Source organism: Neopelma chrysocephalum, unplaced genomic scaffold (genome assembly GCF_003984885.1).
Source record: "Neopelma chrysocephalum unplaced genomic scaffold, ASM398488v2 Primary Assembly neopelma1_44, whole genome shotgun sequence".
Lineage (NCBI taxonomy): Eukaryota > Metazoa > Chordata > Aves > Passeriformes > Pipridae > Neopelma > Neopelma chrysocephalum.
The window spans coordinates 26,052,213-26,067,422 of record NW_020897703.1 but is presented as its reverse complement, the minus strand read 5'-3'; the positions used below and the strand labels follow the sequence as shown (position 1 = coordinate 26,067,422).

General features: G+C 58.1%; 1 protein-coding gene across 1 annotated transcript; it reads right to left on the bottom strand.

Moving 5' to 3' along the window:
• Positions 1 to 5,423: 5,423 nt before the first annotated feature.
• On the bottom strand, positions 5,424 to 9,923 carry EN1 (engrailed homeobox 1). Its single transcript, XM_027677917.1, is given in 3 exon segments — positions 5,424 to 6,298; positions 8,936 to 9,078; positions 9,080 to 9,923. Coding segments are annotated over 3 exon segments (993 nt in total). The 5' UTR covers positions 9,613 to 9,923; the 3' UTR covers positions 5,424 to 5,981.
• Positions 9,924 to 15,210: the final 5,287 nt, after the last annotated feature.

The window sequence follows — 15,210 nt, the reverse complement described above, 5'->3', positions numbered from 1 at the left end:
GGAGAGAACGCGTAACTAATTGTTGGAAGATCTGGTCAAGTTTATTGTGATGGGTAACTGTCGGGCAATTATGATTTATTTATTCAGAGGGAGATAAGGCACTCATTGTTCTCTGGGAAAAAAATGGGGCTGATCTTAAAGTTAATATTATTTCCCATGCCTTCCTCAATCTTTTTATAACTGAAGGAACTCACCAGACCATGGTCCTCATTGGCTCCATTCACTCCAGATTTTAGGGCTTAAGCATAACCTCTCCCCAGCCTGGCTCCTGGGCCCAGCAAGGCCGTGCAGGTGCGGCTCCTCCTCCACCTATTTCTTAAAAGGTCTGTTGGCATGAGGGGACACCTGAGAGTGCCGATGCCCCCACAGGGTCCCCGAGACTCGCCCCCCGCCGCGGGGAGCCTGCGGTGGACAGGGGCAGGATAAGAAGTGGGGTGTCTTTTTCCTCTGGCAATCAAAGAAAGGAAGAGGAAATAAAAATGCCCCGTTACTGCCACCGTTCCTCGGGCCCCTGCGGCGCTTTCTCGAGTGTCCTCGCAAATGGAGGCGCCGGGGAGCGGGTGCGGAGCATCTCCATCGGCAGTGGGAAGGACGGTGGACAGGGACCGGCCCCATTACAAGCACATCCCTTTCCCACACCCCACCCGCGCCGAGGAAGAGAAGTGTTTGTGGTACCCCGGCAGCGCCCGGCGTCGGGACTGCTTTTACTTCTGGCGTGACACCGCTGATCCCCGAGCTCGGTGGAGCACCAAAGAAGAGGATGAGAAAGATTAAAAAAAAAAAAGGGGGGGGGGGAAACCAACACCAAAAAGTGCCCTGGCCCGCCTGTGTCCCCGCATCGCCCTGGCGCAGCTGCTCCTTCCCATGCCCGAGCAGACCCCTGCGGCAGAGCCCGGGGGCAGAGCGGGGCTGTGCCCAGTGTCCACCCCCACGAGTCCCGCGGAGCCCCCACAACTGCACCGCCGGCACCGGCATCGCCCCGGCCAAGGGCCGCACCGGGTTGGGTTCGGCAGCCCCGAGCCTCCTCAACCCGTCCCCGCTGGCTCTACTGCTGCCGCAGCTACCAAAGTTTTTATTCTCATCCTCGTCATCTCAAACTGATCAAGTGACCACGAACAAACGAACAAACAAACAAACAAACTCTTTTTAATGTAAGGTTTGCTCACCTGGTGTAGTAACGATCAGTTCTCAGAGCAAAGGACTTCTGCTTCCAGCAAAGTCTGGTTCTCCGACTTACTCAGCCGGAAGAAAGAGCACCATTAGCTACTTTACATACACTTTTTTAAGTCTGTTTCAAAGGCATTTGATGTAGAGCATAAAGATGCACCTTGCGCGCTGCTGTCAACACCCAGCCTCAGGCTGGGGCTTGGGCGCTACGTGTCCAACTCCCTAACAGAAGAAAAGTCAATTTTTTTTTTTAACTCAAAATTTATTACCTTTTTCTCAAAGTTTCAGCCCTTGGCCATTCGGCAAAGCTTTTTCCAAACGGTTTTAGATCTAATCAGAAACCGTTTGAGTTGTGTTTTGATCCGACCGCCACTCTGCGTTTATTTCTTGTAAGACAAAAAAAAGTTAAATCGAACCGGTGTCGCCGACAAGCAGTCGGAGCCCCGGGGCTGGGAGGTGCTCTGGGCCGTGCCCCCTGTTGCCAAGGGCCCTCTCCGGGCGTGGCGGGAGCTTCCCCCCGGGGCTGCTCGCCGTCTCCCCCCAGGTCTCCTCCGGCGGCCCAGGGCTGGGAGGGTGACTGTGGCAGAGGCGGTCCCTACAGCCCCCCAAGCCGCGACGGGTTCTGGACAAATGGTCGGCGAGCAGAGCTCCCACCTCCGCTCAGTCACTTGTTAGCGCTGCCTCGGACCTTACCCGACGGGGAGGGAGAAGTGAGTGCTTGATAATGTTGATAATGTTCACTGTAAACCACTGTGGTATTCACTCGCTTAATTCCGGCGTGGCCTCGAGCACCGCAGGGAGGTACGGAGGGAGCCCAGGGCCGGGGCCAGACCCCCGAGGCCTCCCCCCGGCGCCGCCTTCCGGCTCTCAGCGCCGTTCGTCGGAGTGGACGCGGGGCTCTGTGCCCGGGGGCAGCGCATCTCCCCCCGGCCCGAGCCGAGGTGAGGGCCCCCCGCACCCACGGACTCCAGGCAGAGGGGAGGGAAGCGAAGACCTCTTGTAAAGCTCCCAGCCGTCGAAGCCCGCAAGATAAACATCATTAGAAATCATTGTAATTGGGATTGTGAAATCTGACCTCTGACCCGCCGGGCTACGTGTCACAACCGTGTCTGCTTTGATTCCTCGAAAGGCGGCACAAAGGAACAAGCTCCGTGACAGAAGGCAGCGGGATCTGCGGCCCGACCCGCGGGGACCGACGGGGGGGACCACGCGTGGCCTTCCCCTCCTCCCCCGCGCCTCATTTGCATATGCAAAGCAGCGGACCGCCGGGCCGCCCCCGCCCCGGGGATGGTAGTCAGGCGGGGGCCAGGGTCGTGGAAGCAAGTGGTGTCCGACCCTCGGGGTGCTTTCGACGGAGAAATGAGCGTCGGTGCGTCCTTCCACCAGTGGAGGGAGGACGAGGGGGCATCTAGTGGCTGTTTGATATTCACTCTGCCTCTCGGGGGTCGGGATGTAGGGGAGCAGACCCACATGGCAGGGAGGAAGGAAGGGGAAGAAACCACGTTTCCTTCAGGGCTTTTCCACCTGGGCTACTGGGTGCTCCTCCTGGGCCTTGGACTTCCCGGTGCCATCCACACAACCAGCCCCAGCTCTGCTCTCCAGCCAGGGGGCCCGGTGCATGTCCCCTGCCTCCCGCCACTCCACGCACACCTGATCCCTCTCCTACGCGGAGGGTGTTGCACCTTCTGCTCTTATTTCTTGGCTCAGGGTGGTGCTGAGCTCCAGGTGGAGGCCTCCCCTCCACGGCTGCTGGCCAGAGAGGATCCCTGCAGGGCTGTCGGCCCCCAGCACCCATGGGGGACCAGGGTCACTCATGGAGCCAGCAAGGGCAGACCTGAACCACGCCGGCCTGCGTCGATTCCCTCATATGCCCCGCTCAGCTGCCATCGATGTGAAATCCTAACAGCATAATTTTATTAAAAAGCTTGATTTGTTTAAATAATCCTCTTTAGGCTCCCTTTAATCTGCCCTATATTTCTCCCGTCATCTTTATTCCTGACTTGTCCAGCTCAGCTGAGCTTGGCTGGACACCCTGCAGCTGAGGAAACTCCTCTTCATCTTCCTTCTTCTCCAGAGCCCCCCAGCCTGCAGGCCCTCCTATGCCCGGGAGCCAGGTTCGGGTTGCAGGTGGCAGTGGGTCCCGAGGTCTGTTGGCAGGGCAAGGGGGTGGCAGGAGGGGCCGACAGCCCTGCTTGACCCAGCACTGAGAGCGAACCAGCATCACCTGTGTCCCGTGGACAGGGGAAGCAAAGAGGGTCGGCGCCCTCTCCCTTTGGCAGGGCAGGGCCTGATCCGGCCCAGGAATGCTCTCAGGGAGGGTCGTTACTCGATTTTGAAGAAGAAATGCCATTTTTTGCCTGTACAGCTCCAGGGGAGTGCAAGACGGTCGGAATGAGAAGGGCAGAGGACTGAACTGAGACTGGAACGGGGGAAGGAGAGGGACAAACTCTCTGTGCACCCCCAACAGCAGCGAGAGGGACACTTAAAGGGGATCTGAATGCACCCCCTGAACCCTGCAGCTGCCCTCGGTGACTGCTTTCCATGTGAGCGGTGCAGCGCGCACTCTGAGGGACAGTTTTATTTTCTTCAGTGCAGAAGATCTGAGTTCATGTTCCAACTCCATCAGGAAAAAAAAAAACCAACACAAAAGAGGAAGAAAGAAATGCACAACTTTAGATGGCGCTGTACAACATTTATTTAAGCCCTCCGAGTATTCCTGGGTCCTCGGTCTGCAGAGAAGAGCAGAGCCCTTGGCGGGCAGAGGCGGCCTGGGCTGGGCGGGGATGGGGTGGGATATGCTGGGGTGGGATGGGGTGGAATGGGGTGGGATGAGATGGAGGAGGGGTCCTGCCCCGCCGGTAGCGGGCGTGGAGGGCAGGGGCCTGTTGCCCCAGCCTGCACCTCCATCTCTGGGTGGTGAGAAGAAACCACAGAGCTAAGCAGGAAGAGTTAAAAAGCACAAAAAATGGCAGAAGCCACCTCCCGCTGCCCCTCTGCTCCCCTTTTCGAATAGACGGAAACCCCCTAATGCCTCCGACGGGACGAGGAGGGGGCAGCTGCAGGCTGTGCCGACCGGTAGTGCCGCTGCTCGCCCCCCTCCGCACCCCAGCCCACCGGTCCCACTGCCCGGGGCACGGCCTCGGCATTGCCCCATCCTCCGGAGGATGCAGGAAAGAGGGTCCCCCGGTTCCAGCTCTGCTCGCTTCTCCCCTCCGCCCCTCCGGCTGCTGGCCTAGGGCGGGGATCCAGAGGGGCAGAAAGAAAGCGAAAAGAAAGAAAGAAAAGCGAAAAGAAAGAAAGAAAACCGACAGACATCCTCGTCGAGGGTGACGGGAGGCTCTCCACCCACTACGGCGCCTGGTTTCCTCAGGGGCAGTGAGGAACGGATCCCCCTCGCCCGCCCTCGGCTCGGCGGGGCCCCACGCAAGGGCCGCGTGGGCGCCAGGCCCGGGTGCGGGGCTCCTCGACGGCTCGAGGACAAGGCCACGGGCACGACCCGATCCCGGCCCGTCGGTGTCCCCGGGCCGGCGGCGAAGAGAGAGCCGAGCCGGGACGGGGCACAGCCGGGGCAGGAGGAAAAGCAGAGCGGGGAGTTCTGCTGTGCCGCCGGCCCCCCGCCACCCTGCGCTTCCCACTCACACGGCAGATGTGATCCCGAGCCCTGGAAGAAGGAGCGGAGGGCAGGGGCTGGGGTCAAGAGCGCTCCCAGGAGCGGCGGCGCAGCGCCCAGCGCCGAGCGCCGATCGCTCCGGTCCGATCCTTCGGAGAGGTCCTCGCTGGAAACAGCGCGCGAGTAGATCCTCTCGGACCGAGGCAAGGAGCTGTCAGACAAATACCTTTCGAACACATCCCGGAGCTCTAAATGTCCAGACGGTTTCAGGCAATTTTTCAGCGGGAGCTGGTGATATATTATTACCATTATATAGAGATGGTTTTTATTTCTGGTTATATGGGAGATGCGGGAGGCGAGGCAAGACCGCAACAGCCAAAGAGAGTTAATTTTAAGAGGTTGAAAAAATTAAAAATAATTTTTAAAATATCGAAGGTCTCAGACAGGGTTTTTAACAAGGGATGAGAGCTTTAAAAATCGCTGCACCTATCCATTGGAAACAAAACCTAAATATGCCACCAAAATGGCACTATGTACACAGCATATGATGTATGTATATATACATTTATTTTTTATATTTTTATGTATATATATATATATATACAAACATCCATACACTAAAATAAAGAACTACGGCCAGCCTGGATCCTGAACACAGTCTACACTTTATTTCAGACTACAGATTTCTGAACATAATAAAATCTTTGGCTTGTAGCGGCGGGTTCAGTCTCGCAGTCTGTGGATCAGAATTATTTTTTTTCCTCGGGAAAAAAAAAAAGAGAGAGACAGAAATTCACACACACACACAAAAATAAAATAAGATCAAACGAAAGATGAGAAAAGTCCGACATTTACTGTAAAACAAGAGCAACGGACATGAGAGGGGCGAAAAAAGAAAAAAAGGAAAGCAAAGAAAACGGACAAACGAACAAAAGAAAGGAGAAAGAGAGAGAAGGGAAGAGAGAAACTGTCCAGCAAATAGAGATCGCTACACGTATTTCTTACCTGAAATTAAATATATACAAGATCATATGCTGTTTGGCTATATAGAGATAATTTTTTTAAATGTTCATATTTTATTTTTTTTCTTAATCGGAGTCCTTATACTATGGATAGACAATAGATCTGCTTTTAAATCGCACCTGTCCGCCTCCCGGCCGGCGGGCCGGCGCCGCGGCGCAGGGCTGGGCTGGGGCCGCCCGCCTCACTCGCTCTCCTCTTTGTCCTGCACCGTGGTGGTGGAGTGGTTGTAGAGTCCCTGGGCCATGAGATGCAGCGCCAGCCCGTTCTTGATGCCCGTCGCCTTCTTGATCTTGGCCCGTTTGTTCTGGAACCAGATCTTGATCTGGGACTCGTTGAGGCTGAGCTCCTGGGCCAGGCTTTGCCGCCGCTGCTCCGTGATGTACCGGTTCGCCTGGAACTCCGCCTTCAGCCGCTGCAGCTGCTCGGCCGTGAACGCCGTCCGCGGCCGCTTGTCCTCTTTCTCTGTCTTCTTCTTCTTCAGCTTCCTGGTGCGGGGGCCTGCGGGCAGGGCACACACACGCCGCTGGGCAGGGCCGTGCCGCCGACCGACCGACAGACCGACCGACCGACAGACCGACCTCCACCCCCGCCCCGCCGGCCGCGGAAAAATGGCCGACGGGTGCATTTGTGCTGGTTCCGTGTGTCTCCCCCCAGCCCCCCAACCCCGGCACCGCCGACCCGGCGCGGCGGCGGGAAGGATGGGGAAGGAGCGGGGAGGCCGGGGCCGAGCGCGCCCGCGCGTCGCCCGCCGCCCCGGCCCCGCCGAGCCGGCCCCGCAGAGCCAGGGGAGCGGAGCCCCGCTCGGCCGCCGCCCCGGCACACGTCGGGGTGCCGCTCCCCCCGCCCCGCCGGGACGAGCCGTGCTCTTTCTGCACGGCTCGGGACCAGAGCGCGCCAGCCGGGCAGCGGCTTCGCCGGGCAGCGGCTTCGCCAGGCAGCGCGGGGAATAAGGGTCCCCGCTGCCAGGCACCGGGAAGCCGCCGCCAGCAGCAAACGAGCCGAAGGCTGCCTTCGTCTCTTTTTTGGGGGCCACGACCGTCTCCGCAAGGCCAGCTCAGTCCCGGGGAGTCCTTCTCCGCCGCCACCCCAGTGCCCCGCCGCCACCGCCCGGGTCGTCCGGGCTCTCTGGCGGCCGATCCTTGCCGGGGACCCCCGGCCCCGCTTGCGGCTCCCTCCGTGCAGCCCAGCCGAATGCAGTGCCCCCGCCGCTCCATCTCCAGGCCGCAATGGGGCCGGAGTAAGTGCGACACAGCTCACCCGGGAACCTGCCCGGTCCCGGGGCACATCCTGGGGGCAGCGCCCGGCCAGGGAGGAGAGGGTACCCCCTGTCCTCTGCTCGCCGGCCCGGCCCTGCCCGACGAGGGGAGAGAGGAGGAGGGGGGGGGAACCGTGAAGAAAGGGATCTACGAAAATCCCCCGACAGCTGCCGGGCTCGGCGGGTGGCCCCGGGCCCGCAGCTCCCCGCCAGCAGCAGCCGCAGCCGAAGCCGAAGCCAGTGAGGCCTCCCTGTTCCCGAGTAGGCCGAAATCTCCTCTCCCGGTGCAGCCCTTCCCCGAACGGGGGGATTCTCCGCGGCTCGGCAGCGGCTGTCGGCGGGGAGAGGGACGGGGCCCGGCGGGATGCTCCCAGGCTGGGCCGGAGGAGGGGCGGAGGGCGCGGGGAGTGAATAGCTGAGCCCCGGCACCTTGCAGCGGGGTGCCGGCGCCTCCGACCGCCGCAGCCCGCTCGTCCCCGGAGCCAGGAGAACCAGCCGGGGCCGGAGGGCAGCTCCGAGCACAACAAAGAGAGCGGCCGAGCTAAGCCATCCTCCCCTCGCCCTTCTCCCCTCTGGGCTGCGGCGAGCAGGGAGCGTCGGGGAGGACATTCAGAAATGATTCTTTGCCCGAAGAAAGGGGAGGAAAGGAAATGAAGGCGCAAGTGCAGAACGCCGGGCGCACGGCGGCCCTGGGAATCGGCAGCACAACACCCGCGGCCGGGCCGGCCGGGAGCGAGGCCGCGCCGTCTGACAGCTCTATCACCCCATCAATCACCCCAGTCAATCAAAGCGGCTTTTCTGAGTTTCAAGTCGCTGGACGTGTCAATAACGGGGGATGGAGACAGCTCGGCCGCACTGACCGCCGGCGGAGAGCACTAGGCCGGGCAGCGCGGAGCAGGGCCGGGGCAGGGCAGCAACGCCTTCCCCGCGCATCGGAGCGGCCCCCGGGAAGGCACAGGACAGCCTAGCCAGGCCCCGCGCCGCGCTGCCGGAGCCCTGGCTGCTGGCCGGGGGTGTCATGTGGGAACCCCCTCTCCTCGCCGTCTACTTCTTGCAAACAAATGGCATTTAAAACCAGAACGTAACGGTGATGAATAAGGGGCTGCCTGGGGCACCTGGGGAGTTTAAAGAGGTAGAAGGGGCGGCAGAACGGGGTCGGGAGGGCCGAGTCGGCGGCTCCCACCGGGACGGCCCCGGGCAGAGGCACATCCCCTCCCCGGAGCTGGGCCCCAAACAGCAGCAGGGAGCACCGGCTCCAGCGGCAATGCGCGGCCTAAGGGACTGCCTGGCTCGCTGCAGAGGCCCCGGTAAAACAGCCCCTCCGCCACCTTCCAAAAAAAGCCCTTTTTTCTTCGCCTGCCAAGAAAACAGTATCTCCTCCATCCCCCCCGCCCCGCCAGCAGCCGCTCAACATGTGGCTCGGGTCTTCCCCCCCCGCCACCAGCACCCAGGAAAAAAATAAAATAAAATAAGGGGAGAAAAAGCTTCAGAGCAAGGAAGCGGCCGAATCCGCTGTTTTTTTCTCTCTCGGCTCTCATCCCGCGCCGCCGCGCTGCGGAACACCCGGGGCTGCGGCAGGCGGGGCGGGCCAGGGGCGCGGGAAGGGGGTCGCTCTCGCCGGCTCTCCGCATCGAACCGCTGCCGAATCGGGGCCAGGCGTCACATTCAAATTTGGGAGACTCGGAGAAGGAAGGAGGGGTGGAGTGGGGGGGGACGCGTTTCCTCTCGCCCCGGGTGACCCAGGCCACCCTCCCCCCGCGCCTCCCCACGCGAGGTCCTGAACAGGCCGGGAGCCAAAGCCAAGGGGGGAAGAGGGGAAGGGGAGGGGGGGGCGACCTTGTCACGATTTAACAGCTCCCAGATGCGCCGCGGTTCCTTACCCGAGGACGGTCTGTCTGAATACCTAGTGCAGTAGACCCAGGCAGGCCACACCAGCGGCTGTTGCGAGTCGGGCTTTATAACAGGTCCTCCATTATTAGAGCCCATGAGGAGGATGGCGGGGCTGCCGTGCTCCCCGTACTTCGCCGGGTGAGTCTCGCCCCCGTCGGCGGGGGGGCTTGGCCGCCCCCGACGCCGCCGCCGCCGCTGCCGCCGCGGCGGGACTGGCTTTGGAGGCGGCGGCGGCGGGCGGCGGCGGCGCGGAGCCGTCGGGACGGCAGTTCGAGTCCGGGCAAAGGAGGGCGGGCGGGTTGGGCGGCCGGGCCAGCAGCGGGTTGACGTTTTCTCTACCTGAGCTCTGCCCCCGGTCTCCGTCCCTCTCCCGGCTGCCTCCTCCTCCGCCGCCGGCCGGCGCGGGCGGTTCCTTCTTGCAGCCGAAGTCCGGCCTCAGGATGTTGTCGATGAAAAAGTTGGTGGTGCGGTGGGGCGGCGGCGGCGGGGGCGGCGGCGGGGGCGGCGGGTGGCGGCGGCGGGGCAGAGGCAGGGGGCAGGGCGCGGCGGGGGAGGCGGGCGCGGGGCTGGGGGACACGGGCACGCTCTCGCCATCGCTGCCGCTGCCGCTGCTCGCCGGGCCGGGCGCCGCGTCTCGGTGGCCGTGCCCCTCCGGCGGCTCTTCCATGCTCAGCCGCCGCCACGGAGATCGCTGCCTCTTTTCCCCCCCCACCCACCCACTTTACGCCCACCCCACTTTGACGGTGGGTGGCGGGGTGGAAAAGGGGGAGGAAAAATTTAAAAAGAAAAAAAAAAAAGAAGAAAAAAAAAAGAAGAAAAAAAGAGATTAAAATCCACTTGTTGGGCTGGAGCTGAGATTTTTTTTTCTCTCCCTCTCACGGATGGATCCAAAACCGGGGAGACACTCGAGGGCTTCTCTCCCCCTTCTCCCGATCAGCTTATATTTCCACCACCAAAAGGAAAAAAAAAATCAAACCCAAAAAGGTGTGTGCGGCGGCACCACGGCCCCCCCAAAAAACCCGCCCCCCGAAAACCCGTCACGATCTGCCCATCTCCCCGTCGCCGCCGCCGCGGCGGCTCTGCGCTGCCCCGCTGTCACGCTCCGCTCTGCCCACGCCGCGGGCTGCCGGAGCCCGTCCCCGCCAGCCCGGTGCTGCGCCGCCCGCGCCCGCTTAGGGTTCTTTTTTTAATTCTTTTTTTTTCCCTGTCCCCTTATTTCCCCTTTTTTTTTTTTTTTTTCCGCCTTAAAAAAAAAAAAAAAAAAAAAAAAAAAAGGCCAAATCTCTGACAGCGCCGATCCGTGCACCAAACTCTCCCTAAAAAATCCCTCAGCCACACTTTTTTCACTCGCACCGGAAGCACGTGAGGTGGCCCCGCACGTGGGGGCGGCCAATGGCGCGGCGCGGCCGCCGCTGACACCCCGCACCGCGCCCAATGGGGCCGCCGCCATAAATACCGCGTGGGGACCGGACGGGGCGGACGGCGCCGGGCGGGACGGGGCGGGCGGGCAGCGGCGGCAGCAGCAGCGCCCCGGCGGGGCGGGAGCACCGCGCCGCGCCCACGCGCGTGGACCCACTCCCCCTCCCGTCGCCCCCCACCACCACCCCGACCCCCTACTAGCCCTGTAAACAAATTCCAGCAGCGGCGTGCACCCCCTCTCAACGCGTGGTGTGTTGATTTTTGGTCATCGGCCGCTTTCGTGTAGCCCCAGCGATAATAAACACCCCCTCCTCCCAGATCTATGCACTTTTCCCCCTCTTTTTGTTTTCTGTTCTCCTGCTGCGAGGGGAGACGGCGAGCCGGGCGGAGGCTCGCTGGGAATACAAAATTTTTGGTTTTGAGGAGTAAAAAATGACAATAAATAGCAATAAAGACGGGAGGCACTGCCGGGGCGAGCTGGGCTTACGGCCGCTGCCTCTCTGTGGTTTCCCTCTCTCCCAGTAAACCCCTCTTTACCGGGTTTGGGGTGTTGGGGTTTTTTTTCGGAATATGAAGCAGAGCAGGGCCAGCTCACAGCTGAACTCATATCATGTTTCCTGCTCTGATTTTTGATGTTTGTTTGTTTTTTCGGAATCGGTTTGTTGCCCTTTTTTTTTTTCCTAGTATTCTTCTTTGGTTTTGTTTTGGTTTTTTCTGCCCGGCAGGGAGCAACCACCTCGGGACATGTGTTGAGGCAGAAGGGCAATTTAAGGATTTTAAAGGCTGGGAAGAAAAAGCCATTTTTTTTCAGGAACGATGCTGCTATCTAAAAATTAATTTACAGGAAAAAAATAAAAATACCCTGACCCCGGTTTTGGTTTTGCTGGGCTGCTAGGGACGCAGCCAAGCGCCGCAGGGAGGGCGGCTCTGCCGCAGCCGGTCCCCGCGGCCCCGGGCACTCCCGGCCGCCAAGGGCCGAGTCGCTGCGTGGAAGGACAGTGTTGGGGCTCACACGAAGCGGCACTAGGGATGAGGTCCCCCCGACACCTCACATTTTACACATCGGAGGAGGTCCGGGCGGGCTGGGTGCCCGGAGCTGGGGCGCTTCCCGGCCGGCCGCAGGCACCTGCTCCGGCTGGAGCCGCGCTCCTGCCCGCGGCCGTTTCCTGGGGATATGGGAAGGACAATTCAGGGCGTTTTCTCTTTCTGACGTAACCGAAGCCCCCCATTTTCCCCTCCAAAACGGCGGCCGGGTGGCGATGGGTCCGGGGAGGCCGCGGGGCCCCGGGCACCGCTCCGCGCCTCTCCGTGGGGCCGGGCCGCGTCACGTGCCTCTGCCTGTATATCCTATATGTGCACGGGTGCGGGCTCAAAATACACCTATAGCTCTATCCGTGTATGTCTATATCCGTGTGTGTCTATATGACGGCGGTGCCTTGCGGGCTGAGCTGCGGTGCCGGCAGCAGCGAGGCTCCCTCATCTCGCCCTGCCGCGCCGCGCCGCCCCGGCTGGATGGGCTTCCCGCCCCGGGAGGAACCCCGTGGAAGCAGCCCGGCTCGTGTCTGCGCTTCCAAAAGGCGACCAGCACCGGGAATCGAAGGAGACACCTCTGGGTGTCTGTCAGCTGCTCCCCGGGTGCCCGGGAGGCGTGCGTGTGCCCGCAGCTCCGAGGCACGTTCGGTTATTTTCTGTACCGGGGAAACATTACCGAATTGTTACCTCCAACCACACAATAATCCCCTAAAATAATAGCTGGCAGAACAAAATCAGCCCTGGAATCAAGAGCTTCATCCGCAATTAAATGAATGTTAACCCCCTCCGCATTCACAATATCATATCATTTACTCGCACCGAAATTGGGTTTATTTATATTTAAGTTAGCAAAATTGAAATCTTTATCCCAAAAGCGAGCGTGGGTACTTAATTAAATTCTAATTAGGACACTATCAATATCCCATTTAGCCACGTAGCCTTTGTGAGCCGCGGTCCCTTTCAGAGCTGTAAATGGGGGCTCGCTGCCTTATCTCTCCTGCAAGAGACGCCTTGAGAAGGGCTGCAAAAGATAATTTATAGGTTTTAATTACTCTTCATTCCGCCTGATCAGCTTGGCGTTCATCACAGGACGGCGAATAAAACCTGGTCAAAAGCACTGTCACTATTCCCTGGCAAGACGCTTAATCAAAGTAAGCAGGGCCATATTACACGCTGCGAGCTTCTTCACGTAATTTCCCAGCTGCTGATAAAGCTAGTTGAATAATGCTGCAGTCCTTCGGAGACACCATTTACAGAAATGACTTTATTGACGGCTTAACGTCGGTAATTCATTTTACCTTTCATGTATTGGGAGCCCGGATTTGTTACAGTAATAGGATGATAAATGTCCTGGCGGCCCTATAGCTTTTATTATTGAATACAATACACACACCCATCCTTAAATGTTCCAAAATTGGGTAACAAAAGGGAGAGAGAGAGAAATCGAAGCCTTTAACTATTTAATTTGCCTTCCTGAGCACGCGCGGGGGGGGAAGTGTGTGTATGTGCGTGTGTGTCTGTGTGTACGTGTGTGTGTAGGGAGGGGGATTATTTCATCTGGAGTCCTCCCTTCTTCTAGAAACTGTTCTGGATTGTAAAGGCTTCTCTATAAATTGAGTAGGTTTGTGTATGGAAGGGGTGGGGGATCGGCTGGATGAATGAGGAGGGGTTAAAGGAAAAGACGATGTGTATTTCCAGGCTGGATATTTTTTCCATCGCGACCCTTCCTATCTAAATAGATAAATATTATTCCCCGGCTCGCAGGTAGTTACGGTAATCGGGGTAATATGTCTGCACACGGACGGTTTACGGACGGAAGCTTTAAAAAAAAACTCTTCTTAGGAAAAAGTTCCCTCTGTAACTTGTGGGTGCCGCTGGGTTTCGGGGCGCCCGTCGGGGCGCCCGGTCCCCCGGTGCCCCGCGCCCGCTGCCGTCGCAGGGGGGGCCGGTCCCGAGGAGCCGCCGGTGCGTCCAGCGGGGCCGGGACACCGGGGGCTCTCCCGAAAGTGCTGCAGGGCCGGGTCTGTGCTGCGGCTCTGCTGCCCCTCGGAAGTGCCGCGGTGCCGTCTGAGTCTCTTGCAGGTTGGTGTCCCCACCGGCTGTCGGCGGTGGAACTTGGGTCAGCCATCCTGGCATGGGGCGGGAGAAAATCCAGTCCGGGAGGCGGAGAGAGGCCGAGGGGCGGCGGAGCCGGGGAGCAGGGCTGGGACCTCCGGTGCCTGCCGTCGGGCTGTGCGGAGGGCGCTCGCATCGCTCCCGCCGCACGACGCCAACCTGCGGTGCCCGCAGCCTCTTTGGAAACGGGGAGAAATAATTTCTCCGATTTCGTTGCATTAACTTTTTCTTTTCCTTTTCTTCTTCTCATTTTCTTCTTTTGAGGAAGGCCACCAAAGGAAGGAAGTTTTAAAATTGAAAATGAAAATAAAGTTAAAATTAGATTAAAAACCCATTGCATTTTTTTTCTCGGCGCCCTTATAGGAAGGAGGAAGTATAGAAACGTGGCTAATATACGCTGTGGTAATCCTATTTCTAGGTCTAGATCAGATCTCATTGGGGCCTTTGCTGAAGGACATAAATGAGTTGTTCTAATACAATAGATTTCATCCTTCCTACAGGGACTGGCTGACCAGAGGTTTTGTTAAAAGTGAATGCGAATAGATTTCTGCTACAAGTGCAGCATTATTATTATGAGCTGTAAGGTCAGACTATACATTCCGGGTCCCCAAAGCCTATAGACCCTGGGAAAGGCGCGGGATATACCACGTCATTGTACCTGACAGTCTCTTCAATAGACTAATTCAATTATCGCTTGGGGATTCAGTCTTCATTGAAAGCAATAATAGCGGTGTAATTCGTTGGTAAATAGGTATTGGAAACAGCCCCGCTCGAAACTTTTTTCGGAGCACAGGTTTATATCTCTGGGATGCAAAATCTCTCCTGGTAGCAGCGCGGGGAGCGGGGAGAGAGGAAGGGATGGTTTTTATGAAAAGGAGGGCCGGGCTGCGGGGAGACCCCGGCGCGACCGGCCGGAGCAGTAGCCCCTCACCCCGGCCCGGGCGGGCAGCGCGGCCGCCCCGCTCCCCCGAGAAGTTCCCGGGGCGCCAGGTATGTTGTGCCCTGGTGTCCTGGTGCAGAGTTATGAATCAATTACCATCCAGAACCACCCCCACCCCAGCAATGCAGCCCGGTTCTGAAGTCACGGGGATCTGTAATAAAGGTTTAATTTTATTTACTTCATTGTCTGTCCCCACTTCCCAAGGAGGACGGAGACGAAAACACCCCACAGAAGTTTCTAGGGAGAGGAGACAAAACTGTCTTTCTTAGCAGTATTATTAGTTTGTTTCCTTTTCTACAAGAAAAATAAAATAAAAGGAAAGAGAAAAAAGGAAGGAAGGAAGAAAGAAAAGAACGAAAAGGAAAGATAAAAAGGGAAAGAAAAGGGAAAACTGAAGGTGAAAAGAAAAAGGAAAGTAAAAATCAAAAGTAAATAAGAAAAAAAACTAAGCAAACAACCAAAAAAAAAATAAAAGGAAAATTAAAAAAGAAAACCAAGAGTAAATAAATAGTAATTAAAAAAAAAAAAAGGAAGAGAAAGAACCAAGGAGAAAAGAAAAATGACAGAACCCAGAAAGATGGGGGGGGAAAAAGAAGATGCATAGAAAAGAGGAAAATAAAAATTAGAAGGAAAGTGGAAAAAAAGAAGTGGGAGGACAAGAAAGGAAAGGAAAAGAAGGAAAAAAAGAAAAGAAAAGAAAAGAAAAGAAAAGAAAAGAAAAAGAAAAAGAAAAAGAAAAAGAAAAAGAAAAAGAAAAAG